This window comes from Scardinius erythrophthalmus (genome assembly GCF_964197995.2).
Source record: "Scardinius erythrophthalmus genome assembly, chromosome: 12".
NCBI lineage: Eukaryota > Metazoa > Chordata > Actinopteri > Cypriniformes > Leuciscidae > Scardinius > Scardinius erythrophthalmus.
The window spans coordinates 10,685,757-10,701,527 of record NC_138232.1 but is presented as its reverse complement, the minus strand read 5'-3'; the positions used below and the strand labels follow the sequence as shown (position 1 = coordinate 10,701,527).

The 15,771-nt window shown below is 36.9% G+C and overlaps 1 protein-coding gene across 4 annotated transcripts in view; it reads left to right on the top strand.

Annotated features, from left to right (window-relative positions):
* Positions 1-15,771, top strand: part of cadpsb (Ca2+-dependent activator protein for secretion b) — an 83,105-nt gene that overhangs the window by 59,065 nt on the left and 8,269 nt on the right. The window contains exons 14-25 of one of the 4 annotated variants that reach the window (XM_081381633.1): positions 333-437; positions 1,287-1,388; positions 2,143-2,206; positions 2,433-2,556; positions 5,537-5,569; positions 7,725-7,831; positions 8,313-8,342; positions 11,478-11,634; positions 11,790-11,931; positions 12,939-13,100; positions 15,102-15,257; positions 15,392-15,539. In XM_081381633.1, the coding sequence (XP_081237759.1) occupies positions 333-437; positions 1,287-1,388; positions 2,143-2,206; positions 2,433-2,556; positions 5,537-5,569; positions 7,725-7,831; positions 8,313-8,342; positions 11,478-11,634; positions 11,790-11,931; positions 12,939-13,100; positions 15,102-15,257; positions 15,392-15,539 (1,330 nt within the window). The remainder of the gene's footprint in view (positions 1-332; positions 438-1,286; positions 1,389-2,142; positions 2,207-2,432; positions 2,557-5,536; positions 5,570-7,724; positions 7,832-8,312; positions 8,343-11,477; positions 11,635-11,789; positions 11,932-12,938; positions 13,101-15,101; positions 15,258-15,391; positions 15,540-15,771) is intronic. The other 3 variants (XM_081381634.1, XM_081381635.1, XM_081381636.1) reach the window with 3 other exon arrangements.

The window sequence follows — 15,771 nt, the reverse complement described above, 5'->3', positions numbered from 1 at the left end:
TCTTGTGATGTTAGATGTCGGGAGAGATACGATCATGGAAGCAGGGTGAACGAGAGTGCAGAACCAAGGGCGCTTTGCAAGTCATCAGCATATTTTTGTATTTTTTCTTTAGCGTTTATTATATTTTCCCCTGTGAATGTTCTTTATAATTTTGCCAAATTTTGTTTGATTTGTTGTGTCTTTTGTTCTCAATCATTTTTCATTTCTTTTCCACTTTCCAAAGCTCAGCAGTATTCTTTTATCCACTACACTTTTTCCATTCTCCTTTTCTTTTTTGTTATTTTAATTTCCAAATCTCATTGTGTTGCTCATTCATTACATGTTCCTGATAGTCAGAGGGGGTCTGAGTTACAGGGGGCTGGCTCAATGTCAGGAGGGAAAAAGGAGTCTAAAAAAAAGAGGAAATGTAAAACACAGCTGGCCCCTGAGAGCGCAAGGTAAGAGGGCTTATCAAGGATGTGTTCATATCAGCATCATATTTTATATTGCAGCAAATGTATCTCACACAGGGTGACATTGCTTGTACAGCTTAGGATATCTTAAAAGTATACTGTAGCTCACCCCCAAAATTTTTTTTTAATCTCATCATTTTTTTCAGTTGAACACGAGGCAAAAAAAAAGAACTATAAACCTTTCATTTCTTTTAAGTCATCATGATATTTCATGTGACATATTTATCTTAACAATAAGACCAAGATCCTGCATTAAGAAAATATTTTGAATTTTGACTTCATACAAGCCTGTACACTTGTACAGCACGTTTAGTTCAGCTTTCTCTTCCCACTGACTTGTTGAAAGTGTATTTATTACTGTGCTGAAGCTAGCTCTGTAATAAATATATTTTAATGAAATATGGTGCCCAATTGGAGTTTTGTGACATCAATAGCTGTAAATTTAAAAAAAAAATGGGTTGGAAAGAATGTCCCCCATGTGTATCACAACAGGGTCCCATCTGCTGGGTACAAATACATTTAGAGCCTGTGTATTAGATTTAAGAAAACCAGACATTGCTTCTGGTTAGATGTTCTTTCTGGGCTCAGTGTGCCAGGCCTGTATTTTATTGTTACAAGTGTGATATAGAGCATACTGAAATGTTAATGTGGTTTGATTAGCTTTCACTGAAAATATACAGGGCTTTATAAAGCAATTATGTAGTATCATAATTAGTTGTAATAATAAATCAGGTCAAAACTTTCTTTTGATTTTTATTACTTTCGTCTTGACTCAACATTGATCTTTCTTCCTAATCAATTTGCAAATAATGGCATGTTTTGCTTGTAAAATAGGCCTGATGGTCTTGGAACAGTAACGGTGGAAGAAAAAGAACGCTTTGAGGAAATCAAAGAACGATTACGTGTCCTTCTGGAGAATCAGATCACAAACTTTAGGTGAGTATGTAGACTTAAGGCATTTATTGAACATTTCACAGCCTGTACTATAGCAAGAAGACTTTGTACACCAGTGGCTCTCTTGGTTTTGTTTCAAGACACATATTTTATATTGAACATCGAGTGCAATCCAACATCTCATTACAGTTTTAGTGTACGAAAGTAGACAAAAATGTCCTTTAAAATCATACATTAAAAATGATATCACCACTGGCTGCGTAGTCCCAACAATATGCAAATTATTAGGCAGAGCAGGGAATTGGACAATTTTGTAAACACATAAACAACAGCAGAGGTGATTTATCAGCTTAATGCATGGAACAAATGCTGGGCCAAATATTGTATTAGGCTGAACATGAGCGGTGCACAGCCATAAGTGCATAAACATGTCAATGTTATTTCAACAACAGGGCTCAAATTATAGCCTGTGCAAATCAAACAAGACACTAGCATGTGGTTTCATTTTTCTCAGTGCGTCTTTTACCTTGTACAGTTTTGTTTGTGGTTTTCAGCATTTGACGTCAGCCACAAAAGATATGGGAAGCATTTTCTTTAAAAGAGTTGCATTGTATTATTCACATTTAGCATTGTTTTTTGCCCCTTGCTGTCCGTAACCCATTTTTGGTTCTCATCCCACCAGTCAAGAACCGCTGATGTACACCGTTCTGGGTTTTTTTTCTCGACATTGCATCCAAAAATGTGTGTATTGTATACAGGATTTTCTACACACACAATGCAATTTTTTTTGTTGTAGGTATTGCTTTCCGTTTGGTCGCCCTGAGGGAGCATTGAAAGCCACTCTGTCTTTGCTGGAGAGGGTAATGACAACATTGCTTATATTGATTCAGAGTAGCAGCTGTAGAAGGAAAAGAGAAGCAATTGATGGTATTTTGTTCAGTGCCGCCTGCCTCTGTTTACTTGTTCTGCCATGCATCATTATTTCAAATAAATATAAAAAAGTTTTACAAAGTATGACTCATTCATACCAGGCCAACAACATTTATGTCACTAGATATAAAAATTGGGATTTGTGTTTTTTCACAGGTGCTTATGAAGGACATTGTGACCCCAGTGCCGCAGGAGGAAGTCAAAGCTGTGATTCGTAAATGCTTAGAGCAAGCAGCTCAAATTAACTACCAGCGCATCACTGAATACGCCAGAGTGGAAGGTGACTAGCATTACGCTTTTCTTTCACAGCATTATGATTTTAAAGCACTTAACCATATGATGATTTGAACCAGAAGGGAACTTTTGTGCTTTTAACTTTTTTTTAAACTCCGTTTCCATTAATTTGAATCGATTTAATGCATAAACTGTGGTCCATATTTGAATAATGTGCTTTGAGTAAATCATCTGTTCTTCTACTTTCAGTTTGTGAGAGGAAAATAAATTTAGGTTTGGTTAATTAGGATTTTGTTTAAATTGTAGATGAATTTTTTATTCATCTTTGATGCAGTTAAGTATATACATGCGATTTATATATATATATATATATATATATATATATATATATATATATATATATATATATATATATATATATATATATATATTTATTTACAATATATATATATATAAAATGAATTACCTGCATTTATATTTTACTTAATTTGATTATTTTATTTTACACCAGAGCACATTCTTGAATTACGCTGCATCTGTCTTGTTTGAAATAATATACTTGTTTCTTCTACGGTCAATTACTGCTTTTGTTTATTTCTCTGTTTTCAAGAAAAGTTTCAATGTCTTCTTGTCCATTCTCCTTTTGTGGACTTGTGTGTAAAAAAAAAATGCATTCAAATCCACACAAAGAAGAGCTTCTGACCCTTTCCTATGTGTTGCGATAACATAGAAGATTGGAAATTGGACATTTTTCACATGCTCTCCACACATTCTCTTTTCTATTATTATGGCTGAGATCAGGATGATAAAAGACATCAGGGTAGAGAAATGGTTACAGAGGAGGAAAAAGAAACAAGGAAAATGAGTCGGTGAACAGAAAGGAATGCAGGAATGGGGAATAATCTTGCGGTGAAATAAATTAAATATGTGGGAAGGAATGGTTGTAGGGTGGAAGAGTCCATTAGAGGAAAACAGGTTGAGGAAAAGAGCAATGAGATGAAGAGGGAAGCATCCATGAAACAATGCCAGACTGGGCAACAAGCGTGAAAGAGGATTAAAAAAAAGCAAAAGATGGGCAATAGTGATGGGTTTCTGTTTGTGGAGGAGTAGAAGGCATTGAGAGCTGGTTTTGAGGAGGGTGTTTGTGTTTAGATGTTTGAAGATATTTTTAAATCATCGCTCTGAATGAATGCTCAAATGATTGGTTCTGTCGCTTATTTCGAACAAGGTGACAAACCAATGATACAAATGCCACAAATGGTGGCAAAGTAAAAAAAAACACAGTATCAGTTTACAATTGTGCCTCTCTAATGGGCCTTGACTGCTTGTTCCCTGATTGTATAAAGTGACACAATTTCCTTAAGTATAGCTCACCCAATAATGAATCTGTCATCAATTACTCACCCTCGTGTCAATTGAAATGCACATGGTTTTCTTTTTTTTAGTGGAACACATTGGAGATATTCCGCTCACTGTCTGCTGCCCTTTTCCATTAAACAAAAGTTGCTGAATCCATGGTAATCCATGGTAGAAAGAAAGTGACAGAGTTTTAATTTGGGTGAACAATACACTACTGTTCAAAAAAAAATTGCGGCCGGTAAGATTTTTGAAAGAAGTCTCTTATGCTTGTAAATGCTGCATTTATTTTACGACATGTATGTCTTCAGTGTCACATGATCCTTCAGAAATCATTCTAATATGCTCAAGAAACATTTCTTATCATTATCAATGTTAAAAACAGATGTGCTGCTTGTGGAGATTCAATCAGCATTTATTTAAAATAGAATTTTTTGAAACAAAATAAAAGTCTTTACTGTCACCTTTGATCTATTAATTAAAAAAATAAAAAATCTTACTTGCCCCAAACTTTTGAACAGTAGTTTTCCACGTCTACTTTATTCTTCATTTTTAGTGTCTCTAAGTGAGAATTCAAGGGTGATTGTGGTTTAATGGTTTTAACCATCAAATCATGTTGTATTATCCAACGTTTTCCAAAAACAGATTTTATTCTTCTTAATGAGAACTTCCCTTAACACAAGACATCCCTTCACCATAACCGACCCTTGACCCCCTTTCCTCTGACCCCAAACTCTTGCATGCCGGAATCCTCTTTTTCTTTAGGAAAAAAGAGGGAAATGTATGATCATCCTGTCTACTCCTTGGCAACACAAGTTATGGATTTAACCATCCGTGAGTAACAACTCCTCACCCCTCATTCTTTACCTCTCTTCCATCAAATCAACCCTCCATGTCGCATCCTTCTCTGAACTTTTCTGTTTTGCCATTTTCATACAGATGACAGACACTGAGTAGAGAGCGATACGTAATGTTCCGATTCCAATTTGTTTGGCAGAGATGTTCCATCTGTTTGTAATACGACATGACTGATGCATCCGTTCTGCTTCCTCGTGTTCATTTTTGGTTGAAGCTCCTGTTTGTGACTTGAATGCATTTTTACTTTGCTCGCTATTTTACTTTGTCTGAGTGTATATCGTTACTGTGGTGTGGTAGGTGGTTTCACTGGGGGGTTCCAGACACATCAACAGGTGACTGAGCTACCAGGAGAGCAGGAGTTAGTACACGTGTACGAGCTATAACTTACGTGTTCCAACATCACAAGTTTGTCTTGTTCGTGATTACTACAGCTGTGTGCGATTTGTCATGCAACCGAACAATGGCTATTGTCTCTTTGTTCAGTGTGTCCTTCAGTTGCTACTGTGCTATGTGTTTTTGTTCTTGTCGTTCCAGGTAAATATCTACATGTGTGTTTATTTGCCTTTTTATTATTTTTATTATTCTATATCAAATATATACTAATTCTCTGGAGAGCAACCAAGAGTGAAATGACCAGGGATGCTGCAGTGACTTTGGGCTAAAACATGCCACCTTGAGGAATAATTCTTTTTCCCTCCAGTTCTCCCTTCTCTCTCTCCCTTATTTCTCCCTCTCCTTATGTGGCTCTGACTCTCTTTTTCTTTCTTTCTTTCTCTCTCTCTCTCTCTCTCTCGCTCTCTCTCTCTCTCAAGTTGAGAAAACTCTAAAGGATCAGAAGGATCCAGGTGAAGCTATGTTTGACGTCATCCCCTGTCCCCTTCAACACATCCTGGCACATGCACATGACACAATTACAGAGAACTTTTTTTAGTCTGAAAGTCCTGTATTCACCATGACACAAGGTCCACTCTTGTGCAATTCTTTTTTTGTGAAGATAGTATTCTTCTATCAATATATGCACAAAATTTGGGTAAAAACTTATTTTGTGTTATATTATGCCTTTAGAAATTGAAACAGAGCCTCTGAGCGCTACACAGTCTGCCTAATGGTGTTACATTATGCAGACTTACAAGAAGTAATTCTATCTTTCACAAATATTTCAGTGGCAGTTTTTTCAATGTGTTAAAATGTGAGTGGAGAATGGTTTGCAAATGTTTCTCTCTAAAGCACTGGGAATAAGATAATTGAAGTATATCTGAATCTTGACATCAATGGATTTTCTAAATAAGTTGTTCTCAACTAATTTTGCTTCAGAACTTAGATGTTTCATTGGGCACCAAGTGCTAAACCTACACCTTATCAAAATGTTTTTCATGTAAAAGTAAAACAAAAAATAGCATTTTATTAATATTACAAACTTAATAATACTGTATTTATTTATTTTATATTTTGTTAGGTTGAAACTATGCCAAATTCTTTGTCTAATTTTGCTACATTCCATCCGCTAACTAAAGTTTGATTTTACGCACTACATTTGACATCAGCAACAAAATGGAATGCCAATTTGTTGCATTTAGCTTTGTTTTTTTTTTGTTTTGTCAGAACGGACTTGCAAACTGTTTTTGAGACAAAACCCACCAGTTGAGAACTACTTTTCTAAATCACCATCCATTTAAGAGATATCTCGCTTCTTTAATTCCCAGCCCTGGTTTTAGAAATTTGACATTTTGGACACATTGAAAATAGATAAAGTATGAAATTTGGATAATGGTAATCATAGATTATCATTAGATCCATTGTCATTACTTTATCATGTTGTGTTGATGACATCATGGCCTTAGGAAGAGTTAGAATGAGTTTCTGAGCTTCAGAGTGTAGTAAATTTCAGTACAGTGCCCCACAACTCCATTAATAACCCACAAATTTAACAGACCAATAAACCATTGGCATAAAAGTGAACATTTCACACTCTAGACACCAAGATTAAAGAGTCAGACGAAATGATAAATAAGTAATGTCCTTCATGTCTGAAATAGCATTTCAGTCAATAAATTAAAGATTTTTTTCTCCTTCAGTGGAGACCTCAGCATTGCTGAGTTGGTCTGTATTTTACTTTATTTATTTAGCTTTTTTTCTTTCTTTTGGTTTTCTGTCTTATTCATTTCATCTTGTTCAGACAAAAGTTAATTATATGTTAAAATCAGAAACACTATTGTGTGTCCTGATGTCCTCATTTCATCAAAGTGTTGCATATGTCTGACAATCTGGTCTACTCTTTCTCTCATGTGTTGGCCTTAAATGAAAAGTCCTACTAATTAATATTAATATACCGAGACAGATTAAAAATACAGTTTAAGGATTAAATGGATATAGCCTACAGTGGGGTCTAAACGTCTGTGTCCACATTAAATATCTAGAATTCAAATCCGGAATTAAAGTTTTAGGCTTTAGGAAATGTTATGACGTGAAATAAATACGGCATAGTAATGATTCTGCATTTCTTCTGCAAGATTCTGTAATTCGTGAGTGACATTGACCAATTTTCTACAAATTTAAGAGTCAGATGTTTTTTCTCCATTGAAGATGCAAAAGATAAATACTAAGACATTTTATGTTGATTTTCTTCATTTAAATTATGATGTCGATAATATTTGTGATGACGAAATAAAATTTTAATCAGAAAAAGAAAAAATAGAACCGCTTGTGGTCTCAAGACTTTTGAACCCCAATTTAGTCGCAAGCTTTTTTGCCTCAAAGATTACAAATAACCGATTTACAGGAGCATTCTAGTGGCTCTGACATCAGTTAGGCATCTTTTCTTGAAGTGTTATGAGTGTCATCAACAGTGTTGTCATTTCTGCATGCTCAGTTAGGTATTTATGACCTTAGCTTCTTTAGACTGCATTGTAGTGCTCATGAAATCACAGATTCATAGAATAAATATATTAATCAATGACTGTAATATTAACCATCCCTCTTCTCCCCACCATTCTGCTCCAGAGAATGTAGCTAACCTAGCTACGCCTGCTAAAAAACTGGAGCATGCCATCCGCCTTGCGGAGTTAGTCATTGAGGTTCTACATCAGAACCAGGACCACCACGCAGAGGTGAGTCTGGACTCGCTCTCTCTTTCCCTTACGTTCACTCTCTTTTTTTCTTTATCTAGTACAAAATAAGGTTGATTTAAAGTGCCAGTGGCTCCTCTCTTATAACAAAAAAGGCAGCTGTGCAGTTTGCACAGTGCAGTTTGTATTAGTGTAAATTAGTGAAACAACAAGAGTTCACTCTCCCATGAGACCTAGGTCTCTAAACCACTTTCCCTGGATCTATACTCTAAAGTAAGCCTCAGAATACAGATTGTTTCTGTGTTCTAAATGTTAGACAGATTCCTTTGCAATTCCCCTTGGCCTTTTTCAGCCAAGTAAAGGTTTCAGCCGTAATTATAATAATTGGCCTGTTTCAACAGTTACTACTCTAGGAACAAATGCATTTTTGGCATTATTCCCAGATGCAATTTTAAGTATTAGGTAATCCATGGTCTTCCTGAGATTTATAGATTTACTGTATCTTTCTGAATATGCTTAACAGGCTGCGGTCACAAGTACAGGAGACCAGTCGGTACAGTATCATGTTTCTTTTTTTCTTAAGTTGTCATCACATAGTGTACCTTTTCCCTCAAGCATGTTGATTCACGCAGTTAAGGGCTTTTCTGTTATGTCTGGGTGGATGGGGCAAGACGATGCTTAAAGAACATGATGGATTTGACATAAAGTGTTTAGCTTTGGTCTCTTGGATTTCTGGGAAATGAAATACCCCCCCCCCCCCCCCCACACACACACACACACACACTGATCAAAATGCACAAATTAGCAAAATATTTGAGTTTAAGCACTTTATCTTCAAGACATTATGATAGAACCATCTGTAAATCATTCTGTTAACATTTGTGAAACTACAATGCTAGAAATTTGTTGCTGCCCAACTGGTGGCATCATACTATATAACTATTTGAAGGCCATTTCAACCTTAGAGTAAAAATATCCCCCAATTGTGACATTAAATCTCACCATTGCGACTTTGCTTCTCATTATTGCGAGTTTATAACTCACAATGTGACTATATGTCACAACGTCACTTTAAATCTCGCAATTGTGACTTTTTGTCCAAAAGTTTTGGAAGAAAATTGTTTATAATCAACACTTTGCACATACATCACTCTCTACATGTTCATGTTTTTCCTCACCATTCACTCCATGGTGTTGTTGCAGGGAAAAGAGGTATGTGGCTAAAATGAATGCAATGAAAAAAGCCCCTCACTGGCTTGTGCATGAGCTATGAAGAGTTCCCTCCCCCTGTAATGTCCCATTCCTCACAACGTGAGCGAATGTATTTCCGCGTCCGACATGGGTTTGTCTTAATTCCTCAGCATTGTGCCTGTCAAGTCTCCCTTCAAACTTCTTGAAAGGCTTGCGTCCCCCACTGGCAAGGTCAATGCTCAATGATTCCTTTGCTTCCAAGGGGGAATGTTTAGATATTTACGCACCCGCAACACTATGTACCACCTTAACCTTTCCCAATTAGTCGTGTTCCCTTCTGCTAGTGTACTTGAACAAGAGGTCTTCTCAGGTCCTACCCAACCCGAATCAATTCTTTCCATGCACCCAACGTGCATAAATGAATAAAAAGAAAAGAAAAACTCGCCCGAAACAGACCCTATAAAATTTGAGTCCGACCATACCTTTTTTAGACAATTTTCCTTTGTTACCCGAACGTAACAGAGGCAGAAACGTCTACACATGCCTGCAGCCCAGCATGCCAGTGTCAAGCGGTTACTTTTTCTACCTGGCTTGACACAGGTTTAAATCAGAGACGACAAATAAGAAACACCACAGCAGGTGTAGATTTAAAAGTATTACCATCTTCCGACCTTATCTGTAGATAAACATTAATTCTCCGATTTATTTACGTTAGTTACATTGTTATATACAGTATAACACATTGATATATTTGTTTTAAATAATATATTGATAAACGCATGAAATAAATAATGGAAAGTTGGACATTTTTTGGGTCCATTCTGAAAAAGCACATTTATTTCAGCTACTACTATCTGATGTGACCCATGTCCCAGGCACTCGTCAAAGTTTTGGACCCGAACCTGCTCTGGTCTCCTGTCGGAAATAGTGTTATCTGATTGAAGTGGATCCGTGAAGACCTCTAACTTGGACTTAACAATCCCTCGAAATGACCAAATCAATGTCATAACATAGCCCTCTTCCCAGGACCACTCTTGCTGATTTTAATTTACAGTAAAGTTTTTGCATTCAATCAGTATGTTAATGATAACACCTATCCAGCGCTCCCAGATTAGCAAGAAGGGCCTTGGGGAAGGATTCATGGGTTGCTTGGATTTGGTGTCTCTTATCGCTTTTTACCACACTTTACTTGTCTGTCTGGTTAAGCTCAGCCATATGCATTGCCCTGCTCCACTAGCAATTGCTATATTAAGTGCTGACATTATGAACCAAGTAGCTTTTTCAAGAGTTAAATATGAAGCATGCAGGTAAGTGCTATGGTAAGTCTGGTTTTAGAGCTTGCTATCCCTTTGTAGCAGAGCGGATTTGGGGGAAAAGGTTTCGGGGCTCTTTGAAGCTGTGGGTTTAGAGGGGTAAAAAAAAGGAGGTAGCATGCAACCAAAGGGAAGGATTAAGCCTCTGATCAGATCCCTGAATGGGGTTATCACTGGTCGGTTGTTTTAATTAGAAGAAAAGTGTTTTATGCCAAGACTGCAAGTAGGCTTGATTGATCTAAGAAACTCCTGCTCAATACCCCACTACAGGCCCAAAATTTATGGTCACTTTAAGAAATTAAAGAAGAAATATTCATCAAACCATATGCTTTGCTAAGTAAAGAAGCCTGCTGCTTGCAGTCTTTGGCGTATCAGGGACGGCAATGTTGCATGATCGCAAGACACATCCCCATCCCAACGGTAGGGATGCAGTGATGTGAACGGTTGAACTACATCTTCCATTTGGAGGGCAAAAGCATGCAGGAATTTCTACCTCACTTGCATGAGAACTGCACCTCCTCTGGCATCTTGACTCCACTGGGAATTGACCCGATATAGGAAAAATGGAATGACCTCAGGTCACAAATATACAAACATTTGCAACACAAGATTTAAGGTGTATTTGTCATTTTTTTAGATTTCAATGACAGGCTAAATTTTAATTTAGTTACTCTTATTTTAATTAACATGGTTACTTTAGAGGGCCTCATAATTCTTGAGATATGCAATTTTATATAGAAGCTTCATATATTTCTTATGGTGAAATGTTTTTCACAATATTTAGACTTTGTTTTGAAAGCTATGTAGTAGAATTTTCTGTGTTGCAAATATAAATGGTTTAATGTAAGTCCAGTTTTAAAGTCCATAATGCTTAACTTTTTACCTTAACCCTTTAGCCTTGTAAACTGGTTACTTGAATGCCTTATCTATTTAATAAACATTATGACCTCAAACAATAAAGCAAAACATGAACCCCTCAGACCAAAACTCTTACTTCAGCCTTCAGGCTCAAATGAAGGGCCATTACTTTACAAATAGATTTACAAAGTGAACGTGTGAAATATCATATGGCGGACCCTTAACCAGTTTACAGTCTTTTTCTTGCCTGAGATTACGTTATACACTTGCGATTTCTAACTTTCTGCTTCTTTCTCCATTCTTTCTTCCTTTACTGGACTATCAAGGCCTTTGCATGGTGGTCAGACCTGATGGTGGAGCACGCTGAGAACTTCCTGTCGCTCTACGCTGTTGAAATGGATGCGGCTCTTGAGATCCAGTCTCCTGAGAGCTGGGACAGTTTCCCGCTCTTTCAACTTCTAAATGACTTCCTCCGTACTGACTGTAAGCACTTCTTCCATCACTTGGTTAAGAGTTCTGAAAGTAAAAGTGTTATAACTCTGGATAAATGAGCTATTATAATGTAAAAGTTGGGTATGTTGCTCTCAAAATTGTCATAAAATTGTCAAAAAATAAACAATTTTTTCCTGTTTTTACAGATCACCTATGTAATGGAAAGTTTCACAAACATCTGCAGGACCTGTACGCCCCTCTTGTGGTGCGATATGTGGATCTTATGGAGTCCTCCATCGCTCAGTCCATTCACAGGGGTTTTGAGCGGGAGTCATGGGAGCCTGTAAAGTAAGACACCACTTTCTCAACAATGTGCGGTGACTGGGAGCCAGGGCCTTTTAGGACAAAACCATCACCAAAAAAAAATTAAAAATCAAATATACATGAGATAGCAGGTGCAGGCATATCCTCATCCTTTGACGGATATTGTTCTCTGAAAAATCTATGTAGTTAATTGAATGAAACCCTTTAGTATCCAGCTAGATTTTCTCAGGTAAAATCTAAAACCAGTTTGTTTACTCCATTGGAACCATTATAATTTCAATTTTCTAAGTAGAGTGACCTTAACCATGCCTTACATGAGAAAGCTGCCAAACATCAGAGGAAGTTCACCAAGTCCACAATCTATCAGTCTTCAGTCAGTGTCTTGCCGGTTTCCATCTTTTCTTTTTTTGTGAACTAACCCTCATATTGTGCGCTTTAAACAAAATGCTTTTTATCTCCTAATCAATTGTTCTGTCATGCTTGATTTTGGTTTGCATGTTCATTTTAATAATTTTGAACCAGATCCTAACGAACAGATAACAATGTTTAGATGACCTGCTATCTTTAGAAAAGATACAGCCTTCTCAAATATTCCCAGCCTAACACAATACTCTTCTGTCAATTAAGCTGATGCCCCTTGAGAAATATGTCAGTATGGTTTTCTTCATTTGTTTGCTGTCTGTTTTTATGTGTAAAACCCGATCACCGTCCTCTAATCTTTCAAGCTGCTGTTTGTTCTTGCTGTGGAAAAATTCTGCTTTTACTTCCTTTTTATACAAGTGTGCTGTTTTGTCTATATTATTGACCACAAGTTTCTTTCTACTCAGGTCTTCTGTTTAAATGTGCTGTAGGTTCTCTCCTTACATTTAATGATCAGTTTTATGTGTCTGCTCTTTATGTGTAAAGATGGTCTTTTCCATTTCTCAGTTTCTATTTTTTTGTATTGTATGTCTTACATTGCATTATTTGCAGCATTCCACACTGCCACTGTTATGGATTTTTTTGTTTCTTTTTTTTGTCTGTTTCTGCAGGAGTTTAACAAGTAATCTGCCCAATGTGAATCTACCAAATGTGAACCTTCAAATTCCCAAAGTACCAAATCTTCCCGTGCCAGTAGCAGGACTATCTGTTAACCTTCCACAAATGCCTAGCTTTTCCACTCCGTCCTGGATGGCTGCTATTTATGACTCTGAGTGTGTATTCAATGCATTTACCTGAGATCTGATGCATTCAAAAGTCTTCTTGGCATGAAAATGTTTTGAGTGGCTTTAGTTAACTTATCTGCAGTTAAGCATTATTGCATTGCAAGATATTTGCTACATTTATCAATGGTTAAATGACATTTGGGTTATGGCTATATACAAGATAACTACAAGTCAAGATGACTTGCCTCTAGAATCATTCTCATGTCAAGTAGCCTGCAAAGGGTTCCAGACAGGCTCATGTGATTTTGTTATTTGAAATGAGAACTGAAAAGCTCTTCATTTTCCTCAATGTGCATGCCATTGAGGTTAAACTGTGGTGGTGGTGAGATCTGGATTGCAACCCAAACCTACAGTCAAGCCAATAGTTTTTTATTCAAATGCAATTCTATACAATCCATACATTATATCAAGTAATATAGATGGCTTTAAAGCCAAGACACACTGACTGACAACCATTAATTTTCGACTAAAATCACAAGTAAACAACTCATAATGGAATAAAGCTCTTTTTGATATCATGAGGTCTTTAAGTTTAGTCATCCCTCTCATTTCTCCTCTCAGTATTGTGTGAAAAAAATTCTTAGATTTTTCATTCCCTATTTCTGACCAATGCCATTGTAGTCAATATTTAGCTACTATTTTATTCTCTTTATACTCTAAAAGTGGGACATTAGGCTTCGTTGATTCTTTATTCAGAAGTACTGGTAGAATCATGTCAATGATAAGAAAAAATGTTCCTTGAGAATAGCGAGGCAGATAGGTGTTCTAAAACAGTAAGAGACATTGGGTTTTTTTTTGTGTGGAAGGTACCAGTGGGTGTGGGTTGGTAGAACTCCCTGCCTGGTCGTAGCTCTGTCACTGCGTTGGTAGCTGATGCTCTGAAGTAGAGGTTACTTCAGTGTAGCTGGCATCCAAGGCAGTAGAAACTAACACCCAAAGAGTTTAAACATCAGAGTGGGCTTCTTTTTCAACATATACACTAGAACGCCATCACATTTACAGTTGATCACTGAATCATACCCATTTTAATAAGGAAATAAGCTCAGTTCATACTCTACATTTCTTGAACCTAACCAATTCCAAGATAGCAGCATGATTCACTCTTATGTTTTTACTCTAACCTGGCCCTTACGACACATCTGTCTACTCAGGATGGCAGCGTCCTCAGAGTCGACTGCATGGTGTGTTTTGATCTTGGGACCTCCTATAGTCTTGGTGGGCATGGGTGGTGAGAGAGAGTCTTTACCTGCTTTAATTATTTGGCTTAAATGTATAGTTCGCCCAAAAGTGAAAAATCATTTACTCATTCCATGTCATTTCAAACCTGACTTTTTTTCCCCTTCTTTGGAGCACAGAATGTAATACAATGAAACTCAATGTTTTGGACCCCATTGACTTTCAATATATAGACAAAAATATTCTTCAAAATATCATCTTTTGTGTTCCAAGGAATACATGAATTTGGAATGAATTTCATTTTGGGGTTGAACTCTTTAAGTCTAATATTGTATATATCGTCTTTAACATTAACTCCAAGGAGTATTGATTCTCCTACTAGGTAACCAACATGTCATTTAGAGCATTGGCTTCATCTTAAAGTAACAACTTGCTTAACGTCTGTTAGTTTGCAACTGTACCTTTGCAAGCCTTCTCTCACCATGACATTCCCAGACCCCTCTCCTTTAGAGCAAGTTGACAGAGCAAACTATGCATGAATTTAGGTCAGTCCTACAAGGTTTAATAGTCACGCAAAAATGCAAGTTTATTGATGTGTTTTGTAAACACACCAATCTTTTATTTTGCCATGCACTGATTGTGCAATCACATTCCCTATAAAGTACTCATTCCATTTCTGAGGGTCATACTTTAGGACTGCCAGTTGGTGTATGGCTAAAATAAAGCGATCTTAAAGTCTTAGATACTCTGCATCTTTCTTAATACCTGAATATCTTGAACTCTTGATATCTAATATCTTACTATACCTGGCAGTAATGGCTCGGGAACATCAGAAGATTTGTTCTGGAAGTTGGATGCCCTACAGACCTTCATCAGGGACCTACATTGGCCGGAAGAAGAGTTTGCCAAACACCTGGATAACCGTATGAAGCTCATGTCTAGTGACATGATTGAGACAAGCGTTAAACGGTAAAATAGTATCTCGTAACTAAACAGACTCAAAATGATTGATGGTACACATGAAGATTTGAAACGTCTGTTAAATATGAATGACATTTAATGCAAGATGACTCATCTATTTCACATACTTTGCTGGTCAACAGCACCAAGGGAGCGTTTGAATCGAAGCTGACCAAAAGCAGCCGTTCCACAGACTTTCGCATCCCACTGTCCTTATGCACCATGTTCAATGTGATGGTGGACGCCAAGGACCAGTCTGCAAAACTGTGTGCCATGGAAATGGGCCAGGAGGTAATTGGCAGAACTTTTTCTGTTTGTTGTGATTGACAAAAGCTTGATCTATGTTGGTACTTTCACATATCACATCATCCTCAAGAATGCCAGAAACTTTATGCAGTTGTTTATGAGAATACTTTCATAGAATTGGAAGTGTGTCTTTTCCAAAAGAGTTTTGTATAATATATAAGTGAAATCATATTTTATACATATTTTGGTCTCCATTAATTACAATTTCTCATTAGTT